The sequence below is a fragment of the Marmota marmota genome, unplaced genomic scaffold (genome assembly GCF_001458135.2).
Source record: "Marmota marmota marmota unplaced genomic scaffold, marMar, whole genome shotgun sequence".
Taxonomy (NCBI): domain Eukaryota; kingdom Metazoa; phylum Chordata; class Mammalia; order Rodentia; family Sciuridae; genus Marmota; species Marmota marmota.
The window spans coordinates 6193792-6221706 of NW_025999894.1; the positions used below are offsets into that span (position 1 = coordinate 6193792).

The 27915-nt window shown below is 57.6% G+C and overlaps 2 protein-coding genes across 6 annotated transcripts in view; both read right to left on the reverse strand.

The window, feature by feature from the left end:
• Window positions 1-1129, reverse strand: part of Sdk2 (sidekick cell adhesion molecule 2) — a 78049-nt gene extending 76920 nt beyond the window's left edge. For all 5 annotated transcript variants that reach the window (XM_015503497.2, XM_048795748.1, XM_048795754.1 and 2 more), the window contains exon 1: window positions 1044-1129. In XM_015503497.2, the coding sequence (XP_015358983.2) occupies window positions 1044-1080 (37 nt within the window). In that variant the 5' untranslated portion in view covers window positions 1081-1129. The remainder of the gene's footprint in view (window positions 1-1043) is intronic.
• A 1376-nt stretch (window positions 1130-2505) lies between these two features.
• Window positions 2506-27915, reverse strand: part of LOC125613921 (protein sidekick-2-like) — a 166906-nt gene continuing 141496 nt past the window's right edge. Inside the window, exons 3-6 of the mRNA XM_048795766.1 lie at window positions 26515-26621; window positions 14844-14991; window positions 8919-9052; window positions 2506-2621 (exon numbers count right to left, since the gene is read on the reverse strand). Coding sequence (XP_048651723.1) covers window positions 2506-2621; window positions 8919-9052; window positions 14844-14991; window positions 26515-26621 — 505 coding nt within the window. The remainder of the gene's footprint in view (window positions 2622-8918; window positions 9053-14843; window positions 14992-26514; window positions 26622-27915) is intronic.

Sequence of the window (27915 nt, forward strand, 5' to 3'; positions counted from 1 at the left end):
CCCTCTCTCTGCCTCTCTGCTCAAATGACCTCCCCAGAGGAGCACCCCACAGCTCGGCGCCCCCAGGCCTGGTGTTCCTGGAACCCCACTGAGACAGAGGGGGCTCCTCCATTCCAAGACGCACATTCATTCCCTCTGCGAAGTCCTGGAGACCAGGAGGTGTCTGGCATTGACAGCACGTCATCTTTTAATTGGCAGCCTTGTTTCTTTCTTAGTGGTTCATAAAATCATGGGGCATCTTACAAGTCACAGCACTTTAGATGGGATGAAATACGGTGTCTTTGTTTATAGCTTTGCTCATCTCCTTCACAAGAGTGTAAATTCTAGAATAACCCGGAGTTGGCTGTTTGGCTCATTCTGTAAACCCACCCCCTGCCTGAGAACAATCCTGGCCCATGGAAAGCCCCCCATAGATATTCTTTGCCTGGGAGAGTGGCCCCTCCAGGGAGGCTCCTTCCTGCTGGGGTGACACTCTGCCCTGTGACCGGTATTTGGCCATGTCTGCTGGTCCATGGTTTTCTCTCCATCCCCTGGCTGCTGTCCTGGCTGTGGGCTCTTTCAGCTCAGCTGCCGGAGGAGGGAGAGCCAGGATGGGAAAATGGAAATCCTCCCAGAGCCTCGACCAGGGAGCTGGGGGTGGGGGTGAGGGGTGTGGGGGTGACCAGCACAGGCCTCAGCCGTGGGCGGGGCTCTGGGACCCATCTCAAGTGAGAGAAGCCCAGGCCTGCTAGTTCTGAAGTTATGATGATTTGGCATTGTCTACAACTCTCAAATTACGGGCAATTTGGATCTGTCACCTGTGCTGAAATTACGGTAATTTGGGTTCATTTGTAACCCTCAAGTTATGATGACACGGGTTGATTTCCAGCCTGAGATTACGGTAATTTGGCCTGTTTGTTTCCCGGGGCTGCTGCTCACAGCCAGACTGACACTCCATTCCATGATGTGGCCCCAGAAGGCGGTGGGATTTGGAAATGGTGGCCAGGCAGGGGAGGGGCTGCGGGTCTGGGGTCCTTGTTCCCCCCACCCCCACCCCCTGGTACCTTTGGCTCGACAGGGGATGTCCACCACCTTCTCCATCTCCGCTGTGATGTGTCTCTCTGGCTCCTTGACAAACTGAGGTGGTTCTGCAGGGGGACCAGAGGAGGTGATCAGAGCCGGTCCACTGTGGGGTCACCCTCCCCCAGGCCTAGGCCACGCTGCCCAGGGGAGCCCCGCAGCCCCAGCGCCTCACCCAGCNCCGCCCCCTCGTGCCACGCCCGGCCACTCCCTGACGCCCGCACAGGGCGAGCCCCCTCAGTGCTCTGGGCCTGTGTGGGCGCCTGCGGGGCTGGGGGTGAAGAGGTTAGTGAGCTGAGGTGCTTGGGCAGGGCTGGCGACGCTGGGTAGCTGCGCAGGGCAGCCTGGCTGGGCTTCCTTCCGATGGCCCTGCACCTGGCCTTCCCTCTATGAATGAGGTCTGTGCTGGCTGCCCCGGGCACTCAGGGGGGTCCTGTGAGGTCTGGGGTCCTGTAGTTTGGAAACGCTGGGTCATATGGAGTTGGCCAGGTTCTCCGATGCGGGACTTCTCAGGGCCTTTACTGTGTATCTTGGCCACTGTCCCATACTCGGGTTCTGCACAGCGTATTTCTAGAACTGTTGCTACAGGGACCAGCCCTCCAGGGACCTTCAGCTGTAGGTGACCTTAGGATGTCATTCAGCTCCTCACCCATCACATTTCAACTCTTCCCATCAGTTTTTGGAGCCCTTAGAAGGTATCAGGTCAGCCTGGGGTCAGCACCCTATTTGCTTGCCTTACAATAAGGTTTTCCACCTCTCCTCCCCCTATCCCTCCTCCTCAAGGCCACATCACTGAGTGACGGTCACTTTGCAGATGAGGAGACCAAAGTCCAGAGCAGGGCAGTGAACATGGATTTCAGGGGGCAGCATTTCAGTTCTGCTGTTGGCCAGCTGGGTGAGCTTGGGCAGGCTGCTTGCCCTCTCTAGGCTGCTGGTAGTGGCTGGGAGAAAGGAGGTCAAGTAGGAGCACTTAGCAGGGTGTCCTCACCGGGTGAGGCCCCGGAATGATTCTACTCTTCCCAAGTGCGGGAAGTTCAGGCCAGGCTGGCACCTGGTCCCCAGTCTCCCTCCTACAAAGCCCATGTTCTTGACCGCGATGACTCATCTCCCGTGCACCCTTTCCTCTGCTTAGCTGTGCTCGCAAGTAGAGGCCCCCTGCCCTCTCTGTGCTGCTCTAAGTGGTGGAGCGTCTCCACCTCCCACTGGTCCCTGGCAGCCTGGGCTGTGCTCTGCTTCCTGGTTCTGGTCTCTTCTCTTGGGACCAGAGGAGACAGCCGTGCTCCTACCCGACACCCTGGGCAACAGCTGGAGCATCCACCGGCCGTCTCTCCTCTGCTCTCCTGGTCCTCACCCGACAGAGCTTCCAGAACTTTCTCAATTGCGACTGCATTCCCCAGAACAGTGGCTTGAGTTAGGAGGGACAAGGAGCAGAAAAGGAAGGTCCACTCACCTGGCATTGGCCACACACTCCATGGTCACCTCCGAGGTCCCTGCCACCACACTGGTGTTCTTGGGAGGGACGATGATGGTTGGCGCGATGGGGTCGGCGGGCCCTCCGACATCTGGGGAGAGGTCGGGGTGAGCTGGGCACAGAGATTGGAAGTTCCGACCCCTCCTGGCCAGGCCATGGGAGATCTCTGTCCCCTGATGTGGGGCAGGTGGCCGCAGAGGCAGTCCAGTGCTGCCCTCTGGACACCAACCCCGGGGACTGTCATTTCCCTTCTTGCTCTGTGATGCACTCTGTGGGTGACCAGGGACAGCCCCCTGAGGACCCTGCTGGCCGCCAAGGCCCTCGGTGCTCCTCCTGGGAAGCAGCCACACCTCACCTCCAGCCCTCCCTACTGCCCTCAGAACCCTTCTCCTGACTCAGTTTCCCTAGTTAGTTTACTTCCTCACTGTCCGTCTCCTCCCCAGATGCAGACTCCACACAGAGTTGAGCCGCGACCCCGCCTCACGGGCAGATGGGAATGCCACTTCCTTTGGAAACGGGGTCTTTGCAGATATAGTTAGCCCTGGCGAGGCCACGCTGGGTTAGAGTGGGCTGTGACCCACAGTGACTGGCGTGCTCCAGGAGGAGGCTCTCCAGGACAGGAGCGTGGCTGTCCGCCGCTCAGGGCCCCGGGGAGCTTTGTTACAGCAGCGCGAGCTGACCCAGGGTCCTGCTGGGTCCACTTCTCCAGCACAGAGACCCACTCTGCCACCGAGTAGGTGCTCAGATACGTTCATGTCAGCAATGAGCAGGGCTGCAGCTGTCACTGTGGCACTCCCAGGGTCGAGGACTGAGGGGGCTTTATTGAAGGGAAAAAAAAAAAAGAACATGTACACTGGTCTAATAGAGGGGGTAGTGTTTTCTGTCCTGTGTTGTTGTTGTTGTTGTTATTTTTATTATTATTTTGGCACTGGGGATTGAACCCAGGGGTGCTTAACCACTGAGCCACATCCCCAGACTTTTTATTTTTTATTTTGAGACAGGGTCTCACTAAGTTTCTTAGGGCCTTGCTAATATGTTGAGGCTGGCCTCAAACTTGTGATCCTTCTGCCTGAGCCTCCAGAATTGCTGGGATTTCAGGTGTATGCCACCGGGCCCAGTGTGTTTTGGACTCTTTAGGAGGTGGATAGTTCCTCTCTTTGTGGGTCAGTGCAGGCCCAGTATTGGCAGAGACTCCAACATCCTCTGAACCCCTGCTCCAGGGCCCCTGAAACACAGCATTTTTTTTCTTGCAACAAATCTACCTTGTTAGCCTCCTTCCAGGAGTCCCTGCAGGTATCCAGCCACCACGGCCCGCACGGCCTCAGGTGACAGTGGCAGGACATCCTTTGTGGGGTCAGGAGGAGGGCATGCAATGGCCAACTGCCCCTCTGGGCCACACTGGTCAGCCTTGGCAGTTTTCCCAACTGAACTCTAGGCCTTGCTAGAAGAGGCTCAGGAAGAATGGGAATAAAATGTGAAAATAAAGTAAAATGAAAGGGCCAGGAAAGGGAGCATATAAAGCAGAATAATTGCAACAATATAAAAGTCTCATGTAGGCGCCATAAAGCGCGATCGGATTGAAAGCTGCTGATATAGCTGAATCCATAAAAGTGTGCTCTAAGTTGTTTATTACATGCTGGGGCGCACAGGTACCATGGCCCAGATTAATGGGGCACAAGGAGGAGACAGACAGTTAGAGCCCAAGCTAGAGTGCACACAGCCAGACGCACGGGCTGCCCCGGAGGAAGGCGATCGGCAGGCGGCGGGCAGAGATGAAGGAATGCGGCTGCCCTGGGCGGGGGCTGCCTCCTGGCTCGGGCAGGGAAGGTGGGGAGTGGGACCCAGCAAGGGCCCCTGGGGCAGGTACCCGGGCAGCAACCTGGAGGGATGGAGAGGAGCCATAGTAGCAGAGACGGGGGTCTTGGGTCTCGGAAGCCTGGATTCAAAGCCTCGCCCTGTCTGTGTCCTGGAGTATGACCTCAGTGGGCTACTTCCCTTCACCCTTCTGTTCTCTTGGTGGCAAAAGGGGATAGAACTGCCACCTCGAGGGCTGTGTGCATTCAGCACTGCCCCCTCAACCCATGCTTCCTGGGTGAGCTCTGGCTGCAGGCCAGGAGCCCGAGGTGCCCCACTGAGGTCAGTCCTCTGGGGGACACAGCCTGGGAGGCAGAGTGGGCAGTGCTCACACATCTAAGGGCCCGAAGACGCTGGTGATGGGGGTGAGGAGAGCAGGGGTTGTGTTTCAGCTGGTCGGCAGTGAGTGCAGAGTGCCTGCACACAGTAGGCACTTAATAAATGACACTCCCTGGGGATTTGCCTGCTGGTGCTGGAAAGAGCTCTCCCTACTACCCCGGATCACGCGATGGACCCCAGGGCTCCTGGGGCCTCCAGACCAAGGGAGAGGACAGGCACCTCCTGGCTCCTGGGGACGTGGTGTGTGGTGGCTTCATGGTAGATGCTGGGACTTGAGTGGGGCTCAGAGGAGCGAGGAGGAGGAGGGTGTTCCAGAATGGGGGCTGCCGGGTGGCCTGCAGAGCTCCAGGGCCCAGCCCTGCTCGCTGCCCCTTCCCAGGCCGCTCCTTCCTCTGCGGGAGGAAGTGTAATGGGTTTCAGTGCTTTTCTTAGCTGAGCCCAGATGTGCCCTCAGAATCCTCCTTAACACAGTGCACCCAAGAGGTCAGAGCAAGCATGCGTGATGGTCCCACTCCTGCTCAGGCAGGCAGAGTGGACTGCTGAGGATTAGTGAGCCTGTCTGGACTGGAAGCTGCCCTGGGGAGAGCCCGGCTAGTGAAGGGGAGAACGAAGGCCACAGGGCGTGGCCGTGGTCTGGGGTGGAGGAAGATTGAAGGAGTAATGGCGGTTTAGGGATTGGACGCCTGAGAGGGGGCCCCTTTTGCAGAGCCCAGGAGGAACTGGTTCCCAGGGAGCCGGGCCCATTGGCTTCTGTCACACTGTCTGAACTGGTGGCGGGGTGGACATGCTAGAGATACAGGGTGGAGGCCTGCTGGAGGGCCATCAGTGCAGGTGTGTGGGGGACACAGCGAGATCCAGGACCAGGGACGGGGGAGAACGGGAGGAACAAGAGGCCACTCGTTGGACACTGGGCTTGCTCATGTCAGGGGAGGCAGAGATGTGACAGCGAGGGAAGAACCAGCAGAGACCCAAAGCAGGGGCAGCAGGTCTAGAGGCTCTGGGAAGGATACCAGGGAGGGGCAACCAAGCCTAGTGTCCAGAGGGCAGGGCAGCAAGTGGCGGCTGGGAGCTGGAACAAAGGCTGAGAGGGGGTGGGGACAGCAGGGCGCTTGGGTGACTGCTGCAGTCAGGAGGAGACCCCGCCACCTTTCCAAGGACACAGCCCTACAGGGACATCGGCTCTCCTCCTGGGACTCATCAGAGATGGCCACGGGGGTGGCAGGACACACCTGGCTGTCGGGTGCTCTCTGCTGGGGAGTCCCTCTGTCACCAGGTCTGCAGGGCTGGCTCAGGCACCAAACACAGGGGTGCGCCTCCCCAAACTGCACACAGGCAGGAGCAGGGACAGCCGGTGAGCCAGAAAGGCCAGGGCGGCTGGGAGCTAAGAGCCTGGAGGTGGGGGGGCCTCTCTCTAAACCCATCACATGCCTATTGTGGGGGGGTCCCCTGCCATGACCTGGAGCTGAGGTATGGCACCTGTCCTGACGGGCGTGAGAAGGGGGTGTGGGCTGGTCCTGGGGCAGCGCTAGCTACTGTGGGTGGAGGTGGCTCCAGTCTGAGGGGATACTGGGGTAAGGGGGGCTTTGGAGCCGGTGAAAACCAGGGCAAGCCTCAGCAAGGAGGCGTGGCCATGTGAGCCCCGGACACAGGCGGCCCGTCCTGTACCCAGGACAGGAGGAAGCAGAGGGCTGCGCACGCAGGGGCCACGTTTGGATCTGGCTGCCCCAGAGGATTTCCATAAAGGCCACCACAAACATGGCTCTGCTGAAGAGGAACGAGGCTGGGGACCACAAGACTCACCTGGGCCTCCTGCCTCCTGAGCCCCAGAGCACCCAGGCCTTGAAACCCACCCATCCCCCAGCCCAGGGTGCCACTTATGCCTCCAGAGCACCTGAAGTGCGGCTGGTGCCCCTTTGATTTAATGTGATTTAATTTTAACTAATTTACATTTAATTAAAAAAACAGATCCCAACTCAGTTATTAGAACACTTAAGTATGTACGGGAACAACTTGGGTATAAGACTCTACCTTTTCAGCTGTAAATTTTATGAAATCTAAATACAGATCACGTATTTTAGGAGAAAATTTAGCATCAGAATGGAGAGGAATTGAGACGGGCTCTAAGTGTAAAATGCGCGTGGATTTCAAAGACTTCATATGCAAGAAAAAAAAAGTGGAAAATATGCTATATTTCCTATAGGAAGGTGTGTTTAAAAGATATTTCAGAAATGCTGGGTTAATAAAATATATTAATAAAATTAATTCTGCTTTTTTTTTTACTTTGCAAAAAATGGGGTTCCCAGAAGATTTAAAATCTTGTGTATGACGCACTATCTTCCATGAGGCTCTGATCTCCAGGTGTGGGGCCCCACACAGGTGGGGGGTTTCAGAGCTGTGACAGTCTGAGCGAAGTCCCTGGGCTACCATGGGCAGGGAAGGACTCCTGGGATCACCAGACTCGCCCTTTCCTTCTCCATTTCCAAGAAGCATGGGCTCCCCACGAGGTCTGCTCTGGGGCTCCTGAGCTGAGGGATGGAGGAGGGGGCTGTGCTGCACTAGAGAGCAGGGGAGCGGAGCTGGTGGTGGGCGAACAGGCCGCTCCTCCTCTCAGACTGGCGGGCAGGTGGGCAGGCGGGCTGGCTGGGGATTTGTGTCAGCGCGAGGAGTAGGGTTTTGAAGTGCAATCACTGGTGGGAGGGGAAATTAGCTAAAAATCAGCCAACTCCGCTCTCGATCCAGCACAATCACCAGGCGGGAGCAGGAGCAGAGCAGCAGGTGGCGGAGGGGCACTGCCTGCCTCCCCTGGGCCAGCGGAGGGCTGTGGTGGCTGGAGATGGAGCAGAGCGTGGGTGACCCCAACATTCAGCCCAGAGAGCAGCTGTTTGACTCCCTTCAGGAGGGGCTGGGTGCTGGAGAGGGGACCCAGAGTGCAGCCTTCCCGACCTTGGGTGCCAGGGTACACTGAGTCGCTCGGGAAGATGACCACAAGCCACTCTGTGTCTTTGACCTTGCCTTTGACACATTACCAGGTTTCATGAGAATCCAGGTAACAGGACCACTAGAGAACAGATGGGAAAACATCTCCCTCGAGGGGCGGATTCCTTTTTCCTATAGAAACAGGAAGCCAGCTCACGCAGCGCAGCCCCAGGCTGTGGGACTCACTGAGACCTTGGCTCAGGTCAGTGTCAGAGGTCACACTGTGACTCTGGTGGGTCAGCGTGCAGTGGAATTCTCCTCCTGCATCCAGATGTCTTTCTTGGCGTATTGCAACCTCGGGTTGGAGGAAGGAGATTACTGGGAACGTGGGAAGGGGTTCTGCCAGAGCTTGCAAAACCCTAGAATATGGATCGGGAATGTTCTGGGATAACTGAGCACAGGCAGACAGAGGTGGAGATCGGGCAAGGTCCTACGTTGCCCCCACCCTCATCTTGCTGGTGGTGGGTACATGCTGGTGGGACCACGGACGATCAATGACATTCACTTTGGGAGCAGGAGTGGTACAGCTGTGACGGACGTGAACATCTGGCTCCCCCAGCTTGGGCGGTGCTCAGCTGCTGCCAGAAGTACTGGTTTTGCCCCAGGCTCGGTGACTCCGTGCCCGGGCTGCCCCCTAGCCACTTGCTCTGCGTCTCCACCCTGGGGGTGGAGCCTGGATGGAGGACACCGTGTTGCAGGGGAACCAGGACAGGGACCTGGCTCCACTCTCTGCTGGACACGGATGATTTTGCCAAAGGACCCTGAGGAATCCCCTTCGAGGGCCCCCGGGTGCATGTGTAGCAGGGGCCTGGGAGCAGCTCTTCTGCCAGCCGAGCAGAGGCAGCTGGTGTATTTCTTCCCAACGAGCTTCCGATCTCCCGGGTGCTCCTCTGGCAGCACCTGAGCCCGGGGCGGCTGTCAGCCACACGTGCTCACCCCCTCTCGCCCTGTCCCCCGCCTCCCTGGCCTCCAGGGACCCTGCTAACTGCCACACTAGACATCCCTCTCCTGATGCAGGGTCGCAGGCTTCCGGAAGGGAGCAGCCTCTGCCTCTCCCTGGTACTCCCCCCGCCCCCGCGTGCTTCCTCCTCGGGAGGGTCCCTCACTGCTATCCCCAGACACCCCGCTGCCATTCCATCTTCCCAATGACCCTCTGGAGCACCGTTCCCAAGATTTAATGACCCGCTCTGTGCCGGTCCCAGGCCCCTAGCTTACTTACTCTCCACGGCGAGAGTGATGGGCTGGCTGGTCTTGTTATCGCCGTTCTTGTCATTAACAGCCTGCACGTAGTAGCGGCCCGCGTCGGGAGCCACCGTTGACAGGATGACAAGGGTGTTCTCCAGCGTGATGGCTCTGGGAAGAGGAACGGATTCCTTGACAGGGGCCCGAGGGCTCTTGAGTCTCCAGGGACGCAGGGCAGGGACCTGAAGTGGCTGGCCCCGCTCTACTATCCCCTCCCCAGCTGGGAAGAGGAGGAAGGATGGCCTCCCGGCCTCCCTGCCTCCTCAGCCACTGGGCAGAGAATCCCAAGGTCAGGCCTGGGGTTCGAGACTGGCTTCAAGAGGCTTCCCCTACCCGACCCCAAGGCGGGGCCCTTTTCCATGGGCCCCAGTGGGATTTTGTCCTTATGGCTTTGAGGGGTCACCTCTGCCGCAGCACAAGCATCTGGGAGCCTCAGTGATGCTCACAGAGTGAGTGAGTGACCAACAAGTAATGAAGTGGAAGTGACCAGGGGCCTTCCAGGATCAGCGCCTCAGCCCTAACCCCTTTTCTGGTAGAAGGAATTGAGCCCAGGGGTCCTCCACCACTGAGCCACATTCCCAGCCCCTCTAGATTTTATTCAGAGACAGTGTCTCCCTAGGTTGCTGAGGCTGGTCTTGAACAATCCTCCTGTCTCAGCCTCCTGAGGAGCCTGGCCTCCTCAACCCTAATCCTAACATTGCCTGGGTGGACTGAAGGCGGGAGGCTGCCTGAAACAGACTTCTGGGGGTCCTGTTCCCCCGGTCCCCTCCTCAGGGGTCAGCTTCCCCCTCCCCACAGCTTGCGAACCCTCCTGGGAGCTACTGGGCTGGGTGACAGGGTGAGAAGGGAGGCAGGCTGTGCTACGGGGGTGGAGAGGGGCCGCAGCCCCCCGGCTGGTGCCTCTGCTGGGCTCCCGTTAGGCAGACCCTCAGCAGGCAGGGTCCCTGAAAGCCAGTCCCTCTCCTGTGCAGATGACTCGGCGCGGGGAGTGTCGCCCAGGCTGGCTCTGCCCGCTCCCTTCACCCTTTCTCCCGATGACAAACAAACCCATTAGTTTGCCAAGTCTATCTCGGGATTGTAATGTGATGTGCCCGAGACAGCTGTTAAACACCCTTAATGTGAGTTTAACAAGGACAAATCCAGCTGAATTCTTTTCAAATTTTCCCATTAGGTGAATGTTGCAGAGTTTTAAACAGGCTCTCAAACAAACATCCTCACTAACGCGTCTCCGGCCCGGCTCTCGCCCAGCCACGGGGTGCTGGGTCCCCGCTCCTGGTTTTGGGGCATCGCATGCTGAGACTCACGCCAGCCGAGGAACTCTGGGCAATAGGGAAGTGAGTCCTCCCGCCCCCCAGCGCCTAGAAACCCTAACGATGTCCATTTTCTTTTTTGGTTCTGGAGAGTTCTTTTAATCTCCAGCTAATGGGGTGATAGGTGGGACCAGAGCCCATCTAACATGTTTTGAAGGTGACAACACAGGATGGGGAAGGTGGCCGCCCCCACACCTGCTAGTCTCCTGCAGGGACCTTTGTCCTTGGAGCAGCATGTGGGGGTGGCTGAGGTTGGGGGGAGGGAGCCTGGGCTGGGGCCCCCCAGCCTCTGAGGAGCCTGCTGTTCCCCCAGCTGGGCCTCATCTCCCTCCCTGCACACAGGTGGGAGCAAATGCTTGCTAGGATGCCTTCAGCCCGGAGGTGAGGGATTCTGATCCCTGTCTGTGTCTCTGTTTCTTCCCCAGGGGGCCCAAGACAGCCCATGAGACCACCTGCCCCCCACCCGTGACCCTCACCTGGCACAGTCCACGTCAGGAGTCAGGATCGTTCTGCAGGCCCCAGCTTCCCCAGCCACACCCCCGGCCCCGGCCACTAAGAATGAATTTGGCTTGGACCCCTTGGAGCTAAGGAAAGGGGGTGGACTTGGTGTATGTTATGATGGATCTTTCTAGGTCGGTGGTTCTCCACCTGGGGTGACTCTGCCCTCGGGGGACATTTGAGGACGTCTGCACAAGGCTTGGTTGCCACTCCATGGGTGCTCCTGACAGCTGGCGTGGAGGCCGGGGAGGCAGCTTGGCAGGCATCCTCAAGCCTCACGAGGCGGCCGACTGGGACTAAAGGTGGATGTCTGCAGTATGGATGGTCCCCCAAGGTTCATCTGCTGAGGTTCCACCCCCACTGTGAGAGGTTAAGGGGATGGAAACTTAATCTAAGTATCGTGTTCAGAGGTGGGGCCTTGGGGTGTACTGGGAAAAGATACGGTGGTCAGAGTGGGACCCAAGACTGAGTTCCGGTGACTTTATGAGAGGGGGAGAGAGACCAGAAGGCACACACACACACACACACACACACACACGCACTCCCTGTCTCTTGCTGTGTGGCCCTCCCTGAACCCCCTGGGGACCCTGCCAGCCAGGTCTCCACCAGATGTGCCCTTCCATCTTGCACCTCCAGAATCCTGAGACAAAATAAACCTCTTCCCTTTATAGCTCTCCGGCCTGAGGCGTCATTGGCAACAGAAAGCAGATCAGCACATGTGATAGCCTGTCCTCGCCTGTCCTAGGCGGAGACATGGAGTTGGCAGGGATGGCCGCTGTCCACCTCGGTGCCAGGATTTCCTTCTGGAGATCAGCACAGCTGCCGGGAAGCCAGGGGCACTGTACAGCATCCTGCCTGGGCAGGCAGGAGGGCTGTGTGGAGGGAGGGCCGCAGGGCACGTGTGTGCCTCTAGGCGTGGACCGTGCAGCCCCTGCTCCACCCGGGCCACCCTCTCCCCTCTGTTGGAGCAGGGTGGCTTGAGGGCCTGTGTCAAGGACAGCAGAGCCCCATCAGCCTGGACTCTGGCCACTGTGGAGAAGGGTACCCTTCCTGTCCCTCATTTGGGCAGGACTTCCTGTAGGGGGGACATCAACTTCCGTGAGGTCAGGTCACTGAGACTGGGGTGTCCGTTACTGCAGCTGGCCTGGCCTGCACCATCACCTGGCCTGGGGCCCGCCTGTGGGGCCTGGGTTCCGTACTGAATGTGGAGCAGGACAGGAGGCAGACAGGCCTTCTAACCTGCTGCCTGACCCAGCAGGGGGCCAGGAGGGTCCCTGGGCTTCCTGCCCTCTGCTTGGGGACCATGACAGACGTCACAGAATGATGCATGCTCAGTCCCGGGGTGAAAGCTGCTGTTGCACTAGGGAGGGTGTCCCCTCTGCTGGGCCCTGACACATTCATGCTGAAGGATCCCCAGGGGTGGGCGTTTGGGGGGCACTGGACAGGGGCTGGATTGTCCTTTCCAGCCACATCCTGGTTACAATGTCCTGGGCCTTGTCCACTCCTCTGATGGGCCCCACCACATCCTGCCTGCTGCTCCTATTTGGTTACCCCCTTTCCTTATCTCCGAGGGGTTCAAGCCTTAATTCAATTAAGAATAAACTAAACCGTCCTAGGCTGTGCCCAAAGCCCCCAGGAGGCATCTCTGTTGGGAATCTTGTCCCGTTTTCAACAGAGCTTGGGGCCTGGTGTGATGGTGCCCAGGCCGGTGGTGGCAGCAGCGTTCCCGGACACCCCACAGACTGACACGGAGCTCTGACGTGCAGACACTAGGCAGTGGCTTCCAGGACCCTCTCTGTTCATGATGGGTGTTAACGTGTGGTAGTTGCCAAGACAGAAGCACCCCAGAGTTCTAGCCTGTGTCTGGCAGGACTGGGTGGTGATGTGTGTGTGAGTGTGCGCGTGTGTGTGCAGGTCAGGGAGACTCTGTCCTGGGGCCAGAGGGTTCTGGGAAGGGGAAGCGGGTGAGGACAGAGGCCTGGAGTGGGAAAAGGAGGCGGGAAGGTGTTAGGAAAGGGAGGATGGGCGTGAGGGCCTCCTCCAGCACCGCACAGCCCCCTCCCCGCAGCCGGGCAGACATTACCAATCCACCACCGTGCTCTTTCCCACCAGCCTGGGTGGGGCCTCAGAACCCTTTTCCATTCTGTGCTCTGGACAGACACTACCAATTGATTGCTTGCAGGATGTCTTGATATGCCTGGGTGCATGAGATTACCGCATCAAGGGAGCTAGCGTGGCACCGATGCCTCTCCCTGCCCTGTGCCTGGGCTATGCATAGAGCACCCTGTCTACAGCCCAACCCCAGCCTCCATGCTGGGGTGAAAGTTCTGCTGGCTTCATTGAAACTTAGTTCTAAGGGGTGGGCTCTGACCTACGCTGTCAGTCCACCCGGGAACCCAGGCTCCTGCCCCCTTCTCCACCTTGCTCTGAGCCTTGTGACTCTGCCGTCCTCTCAAGGTCCCATGGCACATGCGTGCTTTTGAGTTCTGCCATGTTCTTGTTTTGGCCAATTGGATGTTAGCAGAGACTTAAAAACCCGTGTTTCTGCTTCTTCTCCTGCTTCTCTGCAACTGTCAGACAACATGCTAGCTGGCAGGAGGATGACGCCTAGATCAGAGCAGTCACCTGTCGGCCAGCATGAGGCCCTTCGAGGCTAGTCAGTGGCCAGCCAACCCCAGGAAGAAGTGCCAGCCTATACCACCAACCTGTAGATGCCTAAGAAAAATTTTCTAAGTGCTCCTGCTCGTTGTTTTAGCCATTGGGATGTTTTGTTACAGAGCACATTGTGGCTGTAGATTGCTGTTACCTACTAGGAGGGGTTCTTGACCCTGGCTGTGCATTAGAATCACCTGGGGAGCTTTTAAAAAATTCCTACTTCCCGATTGCTCTCCATTTCAAATAAATCAGAGTACCTTAGGGCGGAACTCAAGGGTCAGTCTATTTTAGAGCTTCCCAGAGAGTTCCACGGCTAGGTTGAGGACCACTGTGCCAGGACAAGGTCTCCAAAGCGCAGTGGTTTGCGCGTGTCTGTGCCGTTTGCCCTGGTGTCTCACGGAGGGATGAGCCATCCTGACTCCCTCTGAGACTTGGGAAAGTGGTAATGGTGGGGGCTTCACGGTGCTGGCTGTGCAGCGGGGGAGAGCCAGCCACTTCCTAGGGTCGTGGTGGGATCCTGCATTCAGTAAGTGTTTCTGGAGCATGTGTTCTGGGGGCGGGAGGCTGAGAACACCCGCTACCTCTGGGGTGCAGCAGCCCTGGGGGAATGGGAGTGTGATCGCACACAGCTGTCCCGTGATAAATGACAGTCACTACTATCACTGTGACATTACTGTTATTGCTACTGTGTTTCCATCGCGGGTCCTTGCGCTCCCCAAAGACGAGAGCCATCCATCTACCCCTCCACTTGCTTCAGGGACCAGGACGGGCTCTGTCCTGTCAGTTTGGCAGCCCGAGCAGATGGGGAGCAGCTGGTCTTCCTGGGAGAGAGGAGAATTGGCAGCCCAGAGAGGAAAGCCCAAGGGACCTCCTGGAGGCCCGCTGTCCCTCCCGCCTTCGGTGGACCTGAGGGACGTTAGCGGCGTCACTCCCCAGCCAGGGGTGCACAGAAGGTCCTTGTGAGCCCTGAAAGCCCCGTGTGTTGGCCCTCCCTGCCCGGCCTCCCCGGCCACACCAACTTCCTGCAGCCCAAGCAGACACGCCCTCGCACCCAGCAGACACCCAGCCACACCCGTATAACGGAACCCGCCTGCCCGCCACCACCCCTGTGCTGGCCTGAGTCCTGGGCCTGTCGCCATGGCGACGCGCCTTGTGCTGCCTGCTTGAGTATTTTAAGTCCTCTGAGAGGCAGAGTTGTCTCCAGCCAAGAGCAGAGACACGCCCTGGGATTCCCTGGGAGCCCCAAGTCCTGGCACGCAGGTTCCAAGAAAGCCCCTGGCAAACCTAACTTGTGTGGCCATTCAGTGAGGAGCCCAGGCTGGGCACGTCCCAGAAGAGCCGAGGCTTCTGCAGGGCCGGCCCTCCCCTGCGTTCATCTGACCCCCAACCCCCTCCCCCAGGAACAGCTTCCCCCTGCTCCCTCCAGAGTGGGGCCTCACATGCGGCTGCTGGGCGGGATCTTGCGGCCATCGCGGAACCAGGTCACCTGCGGCCGGGGGAAGCTGGCGATGCGTGGGGCGCGGATGACGGCGGCTTCTCCATGGGAGACGGTCTGGCGCTTCTCACCCTCCTCAAAGCTGCCCATGTCTGCAGGGGGAGAGGGAGGCAGGGATCAGGGACTGAAGTCAGCTAGGGGACAGCTGGTGTGACGTGGTGGCCGCAGCAGGATAACATGGGCAGGACGGGGGGAGCACCTCGGAAGGTGACCACCAGGCAGGGGACACCATGCTTGGAGTACCTCAGATCCGCCCGCCCCGTCCTCTAATTCATCAGTGTAATGCGCTCTCTTTATGCATCTGGGTTTTATATCCACTTATATCAGTATATCCTCGAATCGATTTATCCAGCAACCGTGAGAGGTCGATCATGATTTCACATATTTTACAATAAAAAAAATACTGCTCAAGTGAAAGGTTAATTAACTTGTCCAAGGTCACACAGCTAGGAAGGGACAGAGCCAGGATTTGCACTTGGACCTAAAACTTTGGATTTCGGCTGCCCGCTTTGTGCCTGCTGCTTTGGGCTTGGCAGGGCTTTTAGGCGTAGGTCACAGACCGTGCCCCTAGGGAAAAGGAAGGGTGGGGGTACTGAGAGGAGTGGGGTCTTGGATCCTCATAAATAGCCTCCCTGTGAAGAGGATGCCCCACCTGGGCCCTGGGGGCCGTGAGTGAAGCTGCACGTGTGTGTGCAGGACATAAACCCCGCGCTGTTCTTTTTAAAGCATTCTCTGTGCTGGGCAGATAGGAGAACACTGATCTTGCCTCTGATGTTCTGGCAGCCTGGAGGGGGCAGAGGGCAGAGGACAAGACGGGAGACCTCGGTTCCCAGCTCATGGACCCACCCACCTGCCTGCCTGCCGGGCTGGGACTGGGCGTGGGGAGACTGCTTCTGCCGCAGCAGCTGGGTTTCCACCCCGCCCTTGAAGATGAATGTCCATCCTCCCTGCTCCAGGTGTGGTCTGGGGGCCTGCAGTGTGGGCGTCCACTGGGCACGGGTTAGACATGCAGAGTCTCTGCCCCCCAGACCTGCCAATCAGAACCAGCCACCTAGCAGGACGCCCCTGAAGGGTCCATGTTCAGCCAGCAGGAGCGCTGTTTCTCCCCAGGAGCTGTGTCAGGAACCTGCAGAGTTAAAGAGGCCCGATGGGAGTCCCACCCCTGAGCTTCTGATTTCATTGGCGTGGGATGTGGGGGAGGGGGACACCATGCTTGGGGCAGCCCACATCAGCCCACAGCCTCCTCCTCAAACCCTCACTACATCGTGACACACCCTGGGCTCCCCTGGTCAGCAGGTTACGTGCAGGAAGAGCTCAGACCGCAGCCCCGTGGGCCTTGGTTTCTCCAGTGCCCAACGTTCCCCTCTGCACCCAAGGGGCCACATGTCCTAAGCCACCTGAGCTTCTCTTACCAGGGTGGCTGTTATTTCTCAACTCCTTGAACAGCATGGCCTCTTCTTCCTCTGTTTCCAGAGGTGAGACTCTTGTGGGTCTCACCTCTGGCATCCGTATGTGGTGCCCAGGACAAGCCACAGTTGAGAACTGCCGTGGTGACTGAAGACAGCTGGGCTATCCCACCCTGGCAGGTCTCAACGTCACCTGGCACTTGGCAAACCCAGACTCTCCCCGCGTCCCCTCCTCCCCAGGCCGTGGAGGGCCCGGCTGTCACACACCTGGCCTCTGAATTCTTGATTTGCAGCCTGGCTTACAGATTCCGCTGCACACCCAAGTTTAAGGCCACTGGCCTGAGCTCTCTTCTTCTCAAGCCCTGGACTTGAGTCTCTTTGGGGCCACGCTGCCACCCCTGGTATCTCACCTGACCTTATGGCTTTGACCATAACCAGTCTACGAATGACCCACGTCCTCTGCCCGAGCTCAGCTCTCCCTGAGCACCAAGGCACTATTCCCAGCGTCTGCTGAGCACTTCTGCCAGGAGGCCCTGCCACCTCGGGCCAACTCCTCTTTTTTGCTATTAGTTCTATCCATGGCTCCCACCACCGCCACCCTGGCCAGTCCCCTGAGCTCAGCCACTTGGAGTCTTTGATGCTGCTTCCCTTCCTGACATCAGAGGTGTTTCCTGGTCCCCTACGAGGTCCCCAGTTCTTCCTCTGGGACACCACTCTCAGGTACCAAGGTACCAGGTCCCCCAAGCCCTGCCAACTAGTGGTCCCCGTTGCTTGACCTCTGGCCTCCCACCTGGGGGGACTCCCTCATAGCTCCTGAAGAAGAGTCTGGCCATGTGGTTGACTGCTTGAGCCTTTGGTATCTCCTCCCTGGCACAGGAAGGTTGACCCCCTTGCCTGGATTCAAGGTCCCTCCCTAAGGGGACCTCAAACAACCTTGCTTGCCGGAATGTCCACACTGTCCTGCCTCCTAGAATTACACACACCCAACTGCCCACTACAGAGCCTCTATTGACTCGCTGGGCACCTGCCTGGATTGCCACAACAAGCCAGGATTCACCAAGGTACCCTGGTTCAACATCATCCTGGGGGAGGTAGCCAATTCAGTGTTTCAAAAAATAAAATCTGCTGTTCACAACCTTGTTCTAGATTTGGCAGGCAGTATGTCAATGGTTGGTGGTGGCTTTGGGGACTTTGACACTGAGTTCCAATCCTAGCTCTGATACTTACAGCTGTGATGCTAGCAAAATATTCAACCTTGCTGAGCCTCAATTGCTTCTTGTGTGCAATCAAAAGTTAAGGAGGGTGCCTTCCCCGTGGCTTGCCCTGAGGCTGACATGGGATAAGGCATGTGGGCCATGTTGTAACTTTCCAAAGACGGTTGTATCGGTACATCTCTCCCTTCCCACTGCTCTTCTTACACTGTGATTGACTTTCCTCTCCTGGGAGGCAGGGCCAATGTGCCCTCCCCTTGAATCTTGGGAGTTTGTGACTTTTTCACCAATAGAACCTGCTGGAAGGATGCTGTATGACTCTTCCAGGTAGGTCATCCAAAGGATACAGCTTCTACCTGGCTGTCACTCATCAGACACCGGCCCTGGGAGGCAGCTCAGCTAGCCCAAGCAGATGTGGGAACAACCCACCCGGCGAGGGTCTGAGGTTCCAGACAACAGCCAGCTCTACCCCAGACATCTGAATGAACAGGTGAGCCCTCAGGTGACTTCAGCCTGTGCCCCCAGGCCTTCCACGGAGACCTCCAACCACACAGAGCAGAGACAGGCCATTCCCCTGGGCCCGGCCCAAATTCCAGAATCACAGAATCTATGAGCTTAATAAATGATTGCTGTATACCATTGTGTTCCGGGTAATTTATCACACATAGAAACTGGAAGGTATGCAAAAGTGTTAAAAACGGTATCCAATATTTTTCAGTATTAAAATATTGGAATCCTACATATTTTTCTTTTAGCGTAAACATCACCTCCTCAACAAAGGATCACCCCGTGCCAAGCAAATAGAAATAGAAAGCAGGCTTGCCGGGTGCTCACCCCACGCGGGTTTTTTTCTAGGTAGGCTTCACATGCATTATCTCATTTAATCTTCCCAATAACACGACAAGCTCAATTTTAATAAATGTACATTTTTAGTTGTTTATTAATTTCTATTACTTGCCTCTGTCTATAAAAGATTACATCAATAAATCACATTGATTTCAGTTCGTACAATAATTTTATCCATTTAAAAAACTTTTCACAGAACTCAGAAGATATATTTAAACAATTTAAAGCAATTTCATGGCAATCCTGCGGCTTTCTCCTTGCTCTAGTTTTATTAGCTCCATTTGGTCGGTGGGGAGATGGAGGCTGATGGAGACAGAGTGATTCCTCCCGAGTTCAGGGCCTGGCTGAGCTCGGCCTCCCGGGCCTCCCAAGTCGCCTTTTCCTGACTCTGGCCTGCACTGAACTGCTCGCTGCACTTGTCTCCTTCTGCTAGAGGGAGGCCGGGAGGGGAGGCAGCAGATCCCTACCGCCACCAGGCCCGAGCTCTGCGCACAGTAGGTCCTGTCTAAACTCACCCAATGCCATGTTTATCGGCTCTTTATGGAGCTCCTGCTGTGGGCCCGGCAGGCCCTGTGGTGGGCGCTGAAGAAAGTCCTGTTCCCTGTCCTCCTGGCGCTTGGTGGCTGGCCTGGGGGGGTGGGTGAGCTTCCTTCAGGCTGAGACCAGGGAACTAACTAGCTGGGCGAATTTATGGGATGGCTGAGGCCAGGAGGTGGAGAGAAGGGTGGCCAGAGGGAAGGAAGGGCCAGTGGGGAAGGGTGGGGTTGTGTAGTCCCTGGATAGATGTTTGAAAGGGGGGATGGAGGGCCAGGGAATGGAGGGAGGGGGCTGGTAGGGTGGAGGGATGATTTGTCTTTCTCCAACACAGGCTCAGACAGTGGGACAGATGGTTGTAGGATGCGTGTCCATGTGTACGGGGCAGAGTGTGCTGCATGCATGAGTGTGTGGCAGGAGGGGTGCCTGCATACACATGTATGCGTGTGTCATGATTGCATGCATGTATGTTGTGTGTTGGGGTGGATGGTACGTGTGTGTCTTTGTGTGTGTGGAGGATGGATGGCGTATGCCCCTATGTAACATGTATGTTTGCATGTGTGGGGTGGCTGGTTGTATGCTCAGTTATATGGAGGGATGGTGGCACGGGCATGTACACACGGGTGATGGGAAGGGTGGAGGAAGGAGGGCTTCGAGGGCCGTGCTCCCATTTCTGTGGTTGATCCTCCTCCGCCTCTCTACCCACCATCTGCCCATCTCACCACGAGCCCTGGATGCCCAGTGTCCTTCCATTCTCCCCTTTCCACCTTGTCAGGTGGGCTTCCTGGGTGTGGCATGTGCACCAGGTGCCTGGCCTGCAGCCCTGCAGCCCTGCAGCCAAGAGGCAGCTTTGAGAAGGAGCCAGACAGCCAGAGGGCAGGTTAGAGGAAGGGAGGGGTCGGGCTCCCGGGTCCAGGAGGAAGCAGACAGCTCCACCCCATGCCCCTTGCAGTGGTGGCTTGCTCATGCGTCAGGGTTGAGGCCACCTTGCCAACCAACTGCCCCAGGCGCACGCAGAGCAGTGTGGGCCCGGGGCACAGCTGGAAGTGGCCTAAGACATCTCCTTGATGTCTTTGTTATGGCTTAACAGGTCCTGTAAAGTGCGCGTTCCACTTCAGAATATAGTCATTGCTTTTATTTATTCTTAAATCATGAGCTGTCATGCATAGAAAAGAGAGAATGTAATTTTATGTATAGTTTAAAGAAGAATGAAATCAACGCCCGGGCGCCGGCACCCAGCTTACAAGCCAGGGCCTGCCGACACCTCCCAGGCCCTCCCGCTCCAGGGCTCTTTCTCTCCTGGACGCGGGGCTCTCCCGCCGTCTCTTCACATCTCACCACACACCAGTGCTCGCTGGAGCAGCTCACGGCTCATTTACTCTGCTTTAAAACCCCTGTGCCTGGGATTATCTGAGTGTGGGCTTCTGTGATTTGCTTTTTGAAGCAACATGATTTTGTGGTGCTGACCCTGAGTCCTTGCCCTTAATTCGGTCATTTTCAGGTGGCGTGGGAGTGCGTGGGCGATGGGGCAAGGTGCTGCCCCTGCGTTCTCTCCCAGCATGCTGCTGTTCTGACGAGGGCAGCCCCTCCCGTGCTCTGGTACAGGAGGGGACGTGCCGAGCCGGGACGCAGGGCAGGCACACGTCTATTTTACTAATAACGCCAAACGGTTCGCCAAGTTGCACCAGTTCACACACCCACCATCAGCGCCCCGGGTTTCCACCAGCACAGGGTCGGGCTGGTCTCCTTGGGTTTTGCCAAGCTGTGGGGTGTGGAATGGTGTCTCTTGTGGTTTTATGTGTGTGCCATGAAAATGACGCTTTCCCTGCAACCAGAGCCCACCCTGCCTCTGCCCCCACCACGGCTGAGAACCCTGGTCTGTCCCCGAGGCCTGTTTCCCAACTACCTCCTGCCTCTCTTGGACGCCCTCACTCTGCTCCGGTCACCTTGGCCCAGACCGGCAAGCCCGCCCGAGCACCCTCGCACCTGGCCACGGGTGACCTCCGCACCCCCTATCCACATCCTGGAGACTCTACTCAAGCCACCTCCTCAGGGTGACCCAGCTCCACGCCTACCAGTTAAGGTCCCTGGCGCGCTCTGTCCCTCTTACCTGACTTCATTGTCCTCACAAGACTTGATCTGCCTTCCTGTGCACCCGATTAGGGTTATGTGTCCACCTGTTAGCTTGTGTCTCCTCGCTACTTTCCTTGAGGACAGGGTTGGGAGTCTTGGTTTTGTCCCCTGTTGTGCCCTCAGTGTCTAGAACAAGTTAGGGGGCACTGCATGGCAATGACCCTTGTTCATGAGGGACCTCAAGGCCCTGGTAAATGGATGCTTGGTGCGCACGGGCTCAGGGCCGTTGAGCAGTGTGGGCTCCGCATGCTGCATGCCATGCTCGGGCTGGTGGAGAATGAGGAGAAGCCCCACCCCAGCCGGCAGGACTGAGGCTCGCTCGCTCCCCTCGAGGCCTGTCTTAGAGTGGCAGCCAGGCTGCCAGGACAGAGGCCTTGGCTGTGTGTGTGGCTGGGCTTGGTGCTGTGCTGAGCAGGTCTTGGCTGGTGCAGGCTGGGGAGGGGGCTGGGGGCATGGCCCAGGGGAGGACACAAAGGTGCCACAGGACCCGCATGTGGCCGACAGCTGGCTCCGGGGAGCCTGTCTATTCCAGAGGGCTCTCCCACTCCTCCCACAAGCTGAATGCCAGAAATTTATGGTGACTTTAAAAAATACAAAGAAGAGACTCAATGTGGGGACAGGAAGGGGGCTGGGGGGGAGAGATGTTTTATTGACTTCCCCTTAATTGCTGTAATTAAAAACACGTAAAGAATCTTTTTTTAACGACTTTGCCATTATCATTAGTTGTTAGCACAGCTGCCTTATTAATTTCTCATTAGAACCCAATTCATGGGCCCTCTCTGGGAAGGCACCAGCTGGGGGTAGGGCCTGACGGCTCCCTGGAAAGGGGCACAAAGGGCAGCAGCCACCAGAGGACCTGCTGCCTTGAGCCCCAGGACAAAACCTGTCCTCCCAGGGAGGTGGACGCAGCCAAGGAGGCCACAGCCAGGGGTCTGGGAGAAGTAGCCCCACCCCGCCCATCTCAGAGCATGTGCGTCTGTGCAAGAGGATGGGTGGATAGAGACAGATGCAGAGGCCTGGGAGAACCCCAGGACAGGGAAAGGGTGAGGTGAGCCGGGTACTCGTTCTCAGGGTGTGCAATCAAGGGGTCAGCCTCCTTGAACTGGGCTCCTTGGTGCCTGACCTGCCTCTCCAGTCTTAGCCTTGCCAGGTGGAGGGGTGGCTGGGATGTCCCTACTTGGGCAGACAGAGTGACACAAGTGGCAGACAGAGTGACATAAGGTTCCAGGTCACCCTTCCTGGCTCACTTCTTAGAGAGAGGAAAGTCTGCTCTCCCATGCGTCCATCCCGTCTGGGAAGCATTTTCGACTGTTTGTGTGCATTGATCCACGGATCCTTGCAACCCAAGCTGGCATTAACAGCAGCATTTCCTCTTATACACCGGGACATGAAGCTACAGAGGAGTTAAGTAACACAGAAGTTGAGGTCACACAGCTTTAAGATGTGGCATTGAACCGGGGCTCAAGGTGGGTTCACGTCTATGCCCTACTAGGAAGACGAAGGCAGAAGGCCAGAAATCCGGGGGCGGGGGGAGCCTTGGGCTGTCCTCTAACCTCTCTGAGCCTCAGTTTCCCCGTGACTTGTGGCTCGTAGGACATACCTCCCAAGCTCTCCGACCTGCCTTGGGAGCCCACTGAGGAAAGATGTTCACCCAATAACACCAGAGGAAGGATCCTTCTGGAGATTCCTGCCCAGGGCTGGCTCTGGCCTTCTGTGTCGGGCCCATGGTCCTGGCCCTGATGGCCACCTTCACCTTATTAACACCAGAAAGTGTTAACACGGATCTTATCTTACAGTCCCAGACACTGAGGCCTGAGAGGAAGAGATGTACCCAGGGTCCTCAGTGGAGCTCAGACTCACCCCTTCTGACCCCATCCCCACAGCATGGCCAATAGTTATTCAAGACAGAAGGGTCCTGACCTGGCACACCAAAGAGCCCAGGCAGAGAGCAGTGAAAAATCATGTGACAGGCGACCACCCCAGCCATCGGCACCAGCCACAGGCATCCCTGGGAGGGATGGCGTCTCTGTGTGGGACAATACAGCCCGGGGGTGGCTGGGATGCATCAGAACCTGACCCAGCAGGTGCCCTTCTCCCACACCCCACGCTGGGTTTACTTTCCTTAGGCTCAGGCAGCATTGGGGCTGTCTGGCAGTTGGGCAATCATGGGTTCAAATCCTGGTTTTGATGCTTGAGACTTGGGTAAGTTACGGCCCCTGCTGGGCCTCGGTTTCCTCATCTACCACACGGGGATAGGGTCTTCTCTCTTCAGGCGGGATGACCACAGAGGAATGGCGTGTGCTGCCCAGAGAGTGGTGAGGGTGAGCTGCTCTAGCCAGATCTCATCTTTCCCTGCACCCTGAATTCCTGGGAGCCTTGGACGGTGGAAGCCTCACCTCCCTCAACTAGAGAAAGAGAGAGACCACCCCCCAAACGAGACAAGTGCAAGGCCACAGAGGGGCCTGGGGAGGTGCCCCACCATGGCCATCAGGGCTGGCAAAAACCTGTAGCTTGTTGGGCTGACAGTTCTTCTCCGGGGCCAGCAGAAGCTCCCAAGGCTCCCTGGCTTTAGGGCTCCATGGGCTGCAGGCAGGAGCTTCCATTTTAGGGGACCCTGAAGGAAAGCCGGGTGCTGTAGCAGGTGCTCAGTACTGGTCTGGGGGAGCAGCAGCCAGCTGGTGGCTCGGATCTGGCTAACGTGAGCCTCCCCTTGACTCTGCCTTCCACCCCTCCAAGGTGTCCTGCTGCTCTGCCTGGGGCCGGTGACACATGTGTACATCTTAGCAGCAGCAGCACAGGAGAAGGTGGTGGGGACATGGTGACAGTCGTGGTCAAAGCCCTGTCTAGGATACACCTGAAGCTTTGAGAAGGTAGAGTGGCAGGGTAGGAGTCCCGCCGTGTGAGGTGGCAGAGGCCCTGGAAAGGCAGCCAGCTCCATGATCTGCATTTGGCCAGGGCAGCTCTTGCCGGAGGCCACTGCTTTCTGTGGTCTGCTTTTATTTTTCCTTAAGAGGAGGCCATTGAATAGCAATCGCAGCAGCGAGTCCCAGGGATTCAGGGAGGACTGTAGGCAGGACTTTGGCACATGAGCTCAGGGAATCTTTGGGGTGTGCCTAAGAAGTAGGAATGATTAAGTGAATTCTAAGGTGAGAAACTGGAGCTGGTGAGAGGCTCAGAGGTCCAGCTGCTTCCTGGGGTCACAAAGAAATCAAGGACAGATGCAGGATTTTAATGTGATCCGCATCTCAAGACCACGCTCCTTGTTAGGCCACACTGCCTCCTACGGTGCTGGGCCCACAGCCTGCCAACTGGATCTCAGCCACTTCAGAGTGCACCGCCAGAGGGTTTGGAGGCCTCTGGAAACTGCAATGAGCAGGAGAGGAGCTGAGGGTGACCCCATGGCAGGGGTCTGTACCTGGGCAGAAGGTGAGGGTGTCGGGCAGCACAGATCCCCTCCCATCTATTTCCCAGGCTGGGCGTCCCTGGAGGGCAGGGCAGAGTGATCTGGACTCTTCTCTGCAGCAGCCAGGAAGTGCCAGATACCCCTGGGTCCTTACCAAAGTCTTTCTGCCCACAGCAGGTGCACCTGGCCTGCTGGGCCTACAGAGGGGTCTAGTTCCACTGCCTCCCCAGCTTGAGGGCAAGAGGATCCCTGTGGCCTGGGGGCAGTGACCATGCACAGTCAGGCCTGGTTTCGAGGGAGGACCTGCCATCCTGGTTTGTGTGTATGTGAGCAGAGGTGTGTAATGCAGTGCTCTTGGACCCCCTCACAACCAAGGAAAGAAGCATTTCAGTCACGCGGGCACTGACCATCTGTCACCAGCACAGCCAGCCCGGGGAGACTGTGTCATTTCATCTCAGGGGCTCGCCAGAAACTTCCTGCTGTCTCCTCTGAAGCAAGGGCTTTGGCAGAGTCCCCACCCTTCACCCCACAGCCTGCACTGAATGGTGTCCTGGATGGTGTTTCTGACTGCATGTGTGCACCTGCGTGTACACCCACACATATGTTCTCTCCTGCACACACGTGAGTAAAGAGCACACCAACCCTGATGTGAAGGACCATACAGATGTGTGTGTACGCACACTTGTAAGCACACACTGCACAGAAACATGCACATGCTTGCACACACACATAGGTATGCAATGCGTGGGCACACTTGCACACACATGTGCTTTCAGACAGCTGACTAGAGAAGCAGACTGGCTGAGGCGCACACACCCATGTGCACACACTTGCACACATATGGAAAAAGGCAGACTGACTGCAGTACGCGTGTATGTGCCCTGGGCGCACACACTCCCACGCCTGCCAGTGAGCTGCAGCCCCCCCCGCCTCCCGCCTCCTGAACATGCTACACCAAGCCCCGTGGGAGTCCTCCAGCCAGTGCTCCAGCTCTGCGGCTCTCTGGGTGGAGGCCGCGCTGCCTGGCTGCGGATTTACCGGGCGAGCGCCCTCCACTTTTGATGAGGGCTGTTTTCCATAATCATTACAAACACTCTGCCTCACTTCAGGTTTTCTTGCAGATCTCTCCTGCTCCTCTCTGCCTAGCAAGCTCTTGCCTGTGTTAACTCAGGGGCTGTCCCCGGGGCTCCGAGGAGATGATGTCCTTTCCTTATTTACATTTCAGGGCTCACTAAGGATTCCCACGCCCACACCCACAGTGCGACCTCTTGCCCTGTCCCTGGAAGACCAGGCTGGGGCAGCCGTGCTGTGCCTCATCTGCAGCCTGCTGGGGTGTCCAGGAAGGGCGCAGCTCTGGGAGGGGCCGTGGGTGAGGCCCGGGTCTCTGCCCTCAGTGGGTCCCTCTGGTGCCATCCCCCTTTCCTACCTGACGAAGCCTTCCTGGGCTGGAGGTACGGGGAAGGCCGTCACTCCAAAGGCTCAGCGAGGGCCTGGCGTTCTACGCTCCGTCGCCTGGCCCTCTGGGAGCCCCGACTCGTCACCCCCTCCCTCCTGGAGCTCTGGTTCCCCCACGGAGGCACCTCCCAGTGCCCCCTGAAGATCATGGGGCTCCCCAGGCTGTTTGCTCCAGGGCTGCGTGGGCTGCAGGATGGGAAGGTCAAGGTCCTGGAGGCCCCGGGAAGTCTACCAGGAAGAGAGTCACAGCTGTGAGGTTCAGGGCGGCCACCTGAAGAGCCCCTGCCCCACCAGGAAGGAGTGTCCTGGAGGAGCCCCTCAGAAATGGTGGCAAGGCCATCTTCTAAGAAACCAAGAGGCTGCCCCTGTTTAAGGAGCATGGAGGAGCCCACACTCTTCTGGAAGGAGCCCCGGGAGCTCATGACTCTCTGGCCATGTCCTCAGGGTCACAGAGCCGGCAGCTGCATGAGGGACGCTGATTGGCTGTGACCTTGGGAGCTCCCACCCCGCCCCACCGTGCCGCAGGTGCGGAAGGCCACACTGGCTTTGGCTCTGCCTGGAGTGGGACTGCTGGGTGTGGACCTGCAGACCCTCTCCTGTCCCCACCCCATTCCCCACTGTACTCACAGGCCACCTGGACCTCCGTTTGCCGCTGCAGCAGGGCCCCCATCCGGTTCCGCACGATGCAGCGGTAGAAGCCAGCGTGGGTGCGGTCCAGGCTGGTGATCATGTACCTAGGGACAGACAAGATGGCCCGTGAGTAAGTCAGGTAGCTGCAGGGGTCAGAGGTCAGACCAGGCTCAGGGGTCAGAGATCACCTCTTTCTGGAGGCAGGGCTTCAGGGAGCTCTTGACTCCCAGGCTCTGTCATGGGATCACGGAAAGGTCCTGATCAACAGGGTGGTCACAGGTCACAGCCTGCACTTCCCCAGGGGTGGCAGGTGCTGGGCTTGAGTCCTTGACCCAACCCACAGCCTGGCCTCCTATGGCCACCTCAGTTCTCCTGGAGGCCAGTCTTCCCGGCCTGTGACTCCCATGACGGAGAAAGGTGAGGGCATTCGGTTTTGGCCAGGCACAGGGCTGTAAATATTAATCGGCATGGATGGAGGTGACAGAAGCAGAGAAATTCACGTTTCACCAAATGCTCTGTGTCAGTCCTTCTTTGGGATGCAGGCAGCTCCCCTGTGGCTGGTGGAGGGGAGGGAGGGGACCCTGAGACAGTCAGGCTGCATTGGGTAAGGATGGGCTCTTGGTAGATACCTCCTGGGACACATGTCACTCTAGAAGCTACAGAGTCTGGCACTGGGGTGGAGGGAGCAGGGGCTGGAGAGCAGGTATATGGTGTGTTCACCTGGCGAGAGCCCTGGAGGGCGGGGGTCAGCAAGAGGAGCTTCCGAGAGTGAGCATGGGGGTGAGGGAGCCTGGGACCAGGGCCTAGCTCCCTGATGGCCCTGCGATCACCTTTCCCACTTCTTCTTCTTTTTAAATATTTTTTTAGTTGTCAAAGGACCTTTATTTTATTTATTGATAAGTAGTGCTGGGAATCGAACCCAGGGCCGCACACATGCCAGGCAAATGCTCTGCTGCTGAGCCCCAGCCCCAGCCCCACCTTTCCCACTTCTGAGCAATGGTCTAGCAGGACCCTCAGAGGAATAAGGGTTTTGGGTCTAGGACACCTTGTCCCAGTCCTTGGGTGTCCTTGGGTTTGCCCAGCTGCCTTGGTGGACAGGCTCATTACCTCCAGGGTATGCCAAGCCTGGTAGGGAGCTGCCCATTTCCAAGAATTCCCAGGTTTATGTCACATGAGTCCAGGGTAGGGCTTATCACCAGCAGCACCATCAGCACCGCCACCATCCTCCTCACCACCAAAGACATCGTCACCGTGTTCACCATCATCACCACCACTGCCACCGTCATTATTACCAGCACCATCAGCACCACCACCCCCATCAGCACCAACAGCACCACCACTGCCACCATCATTATTTATTTTTGTATTCTCGTTTTCTTTTTTTTAGATTTTTAAATT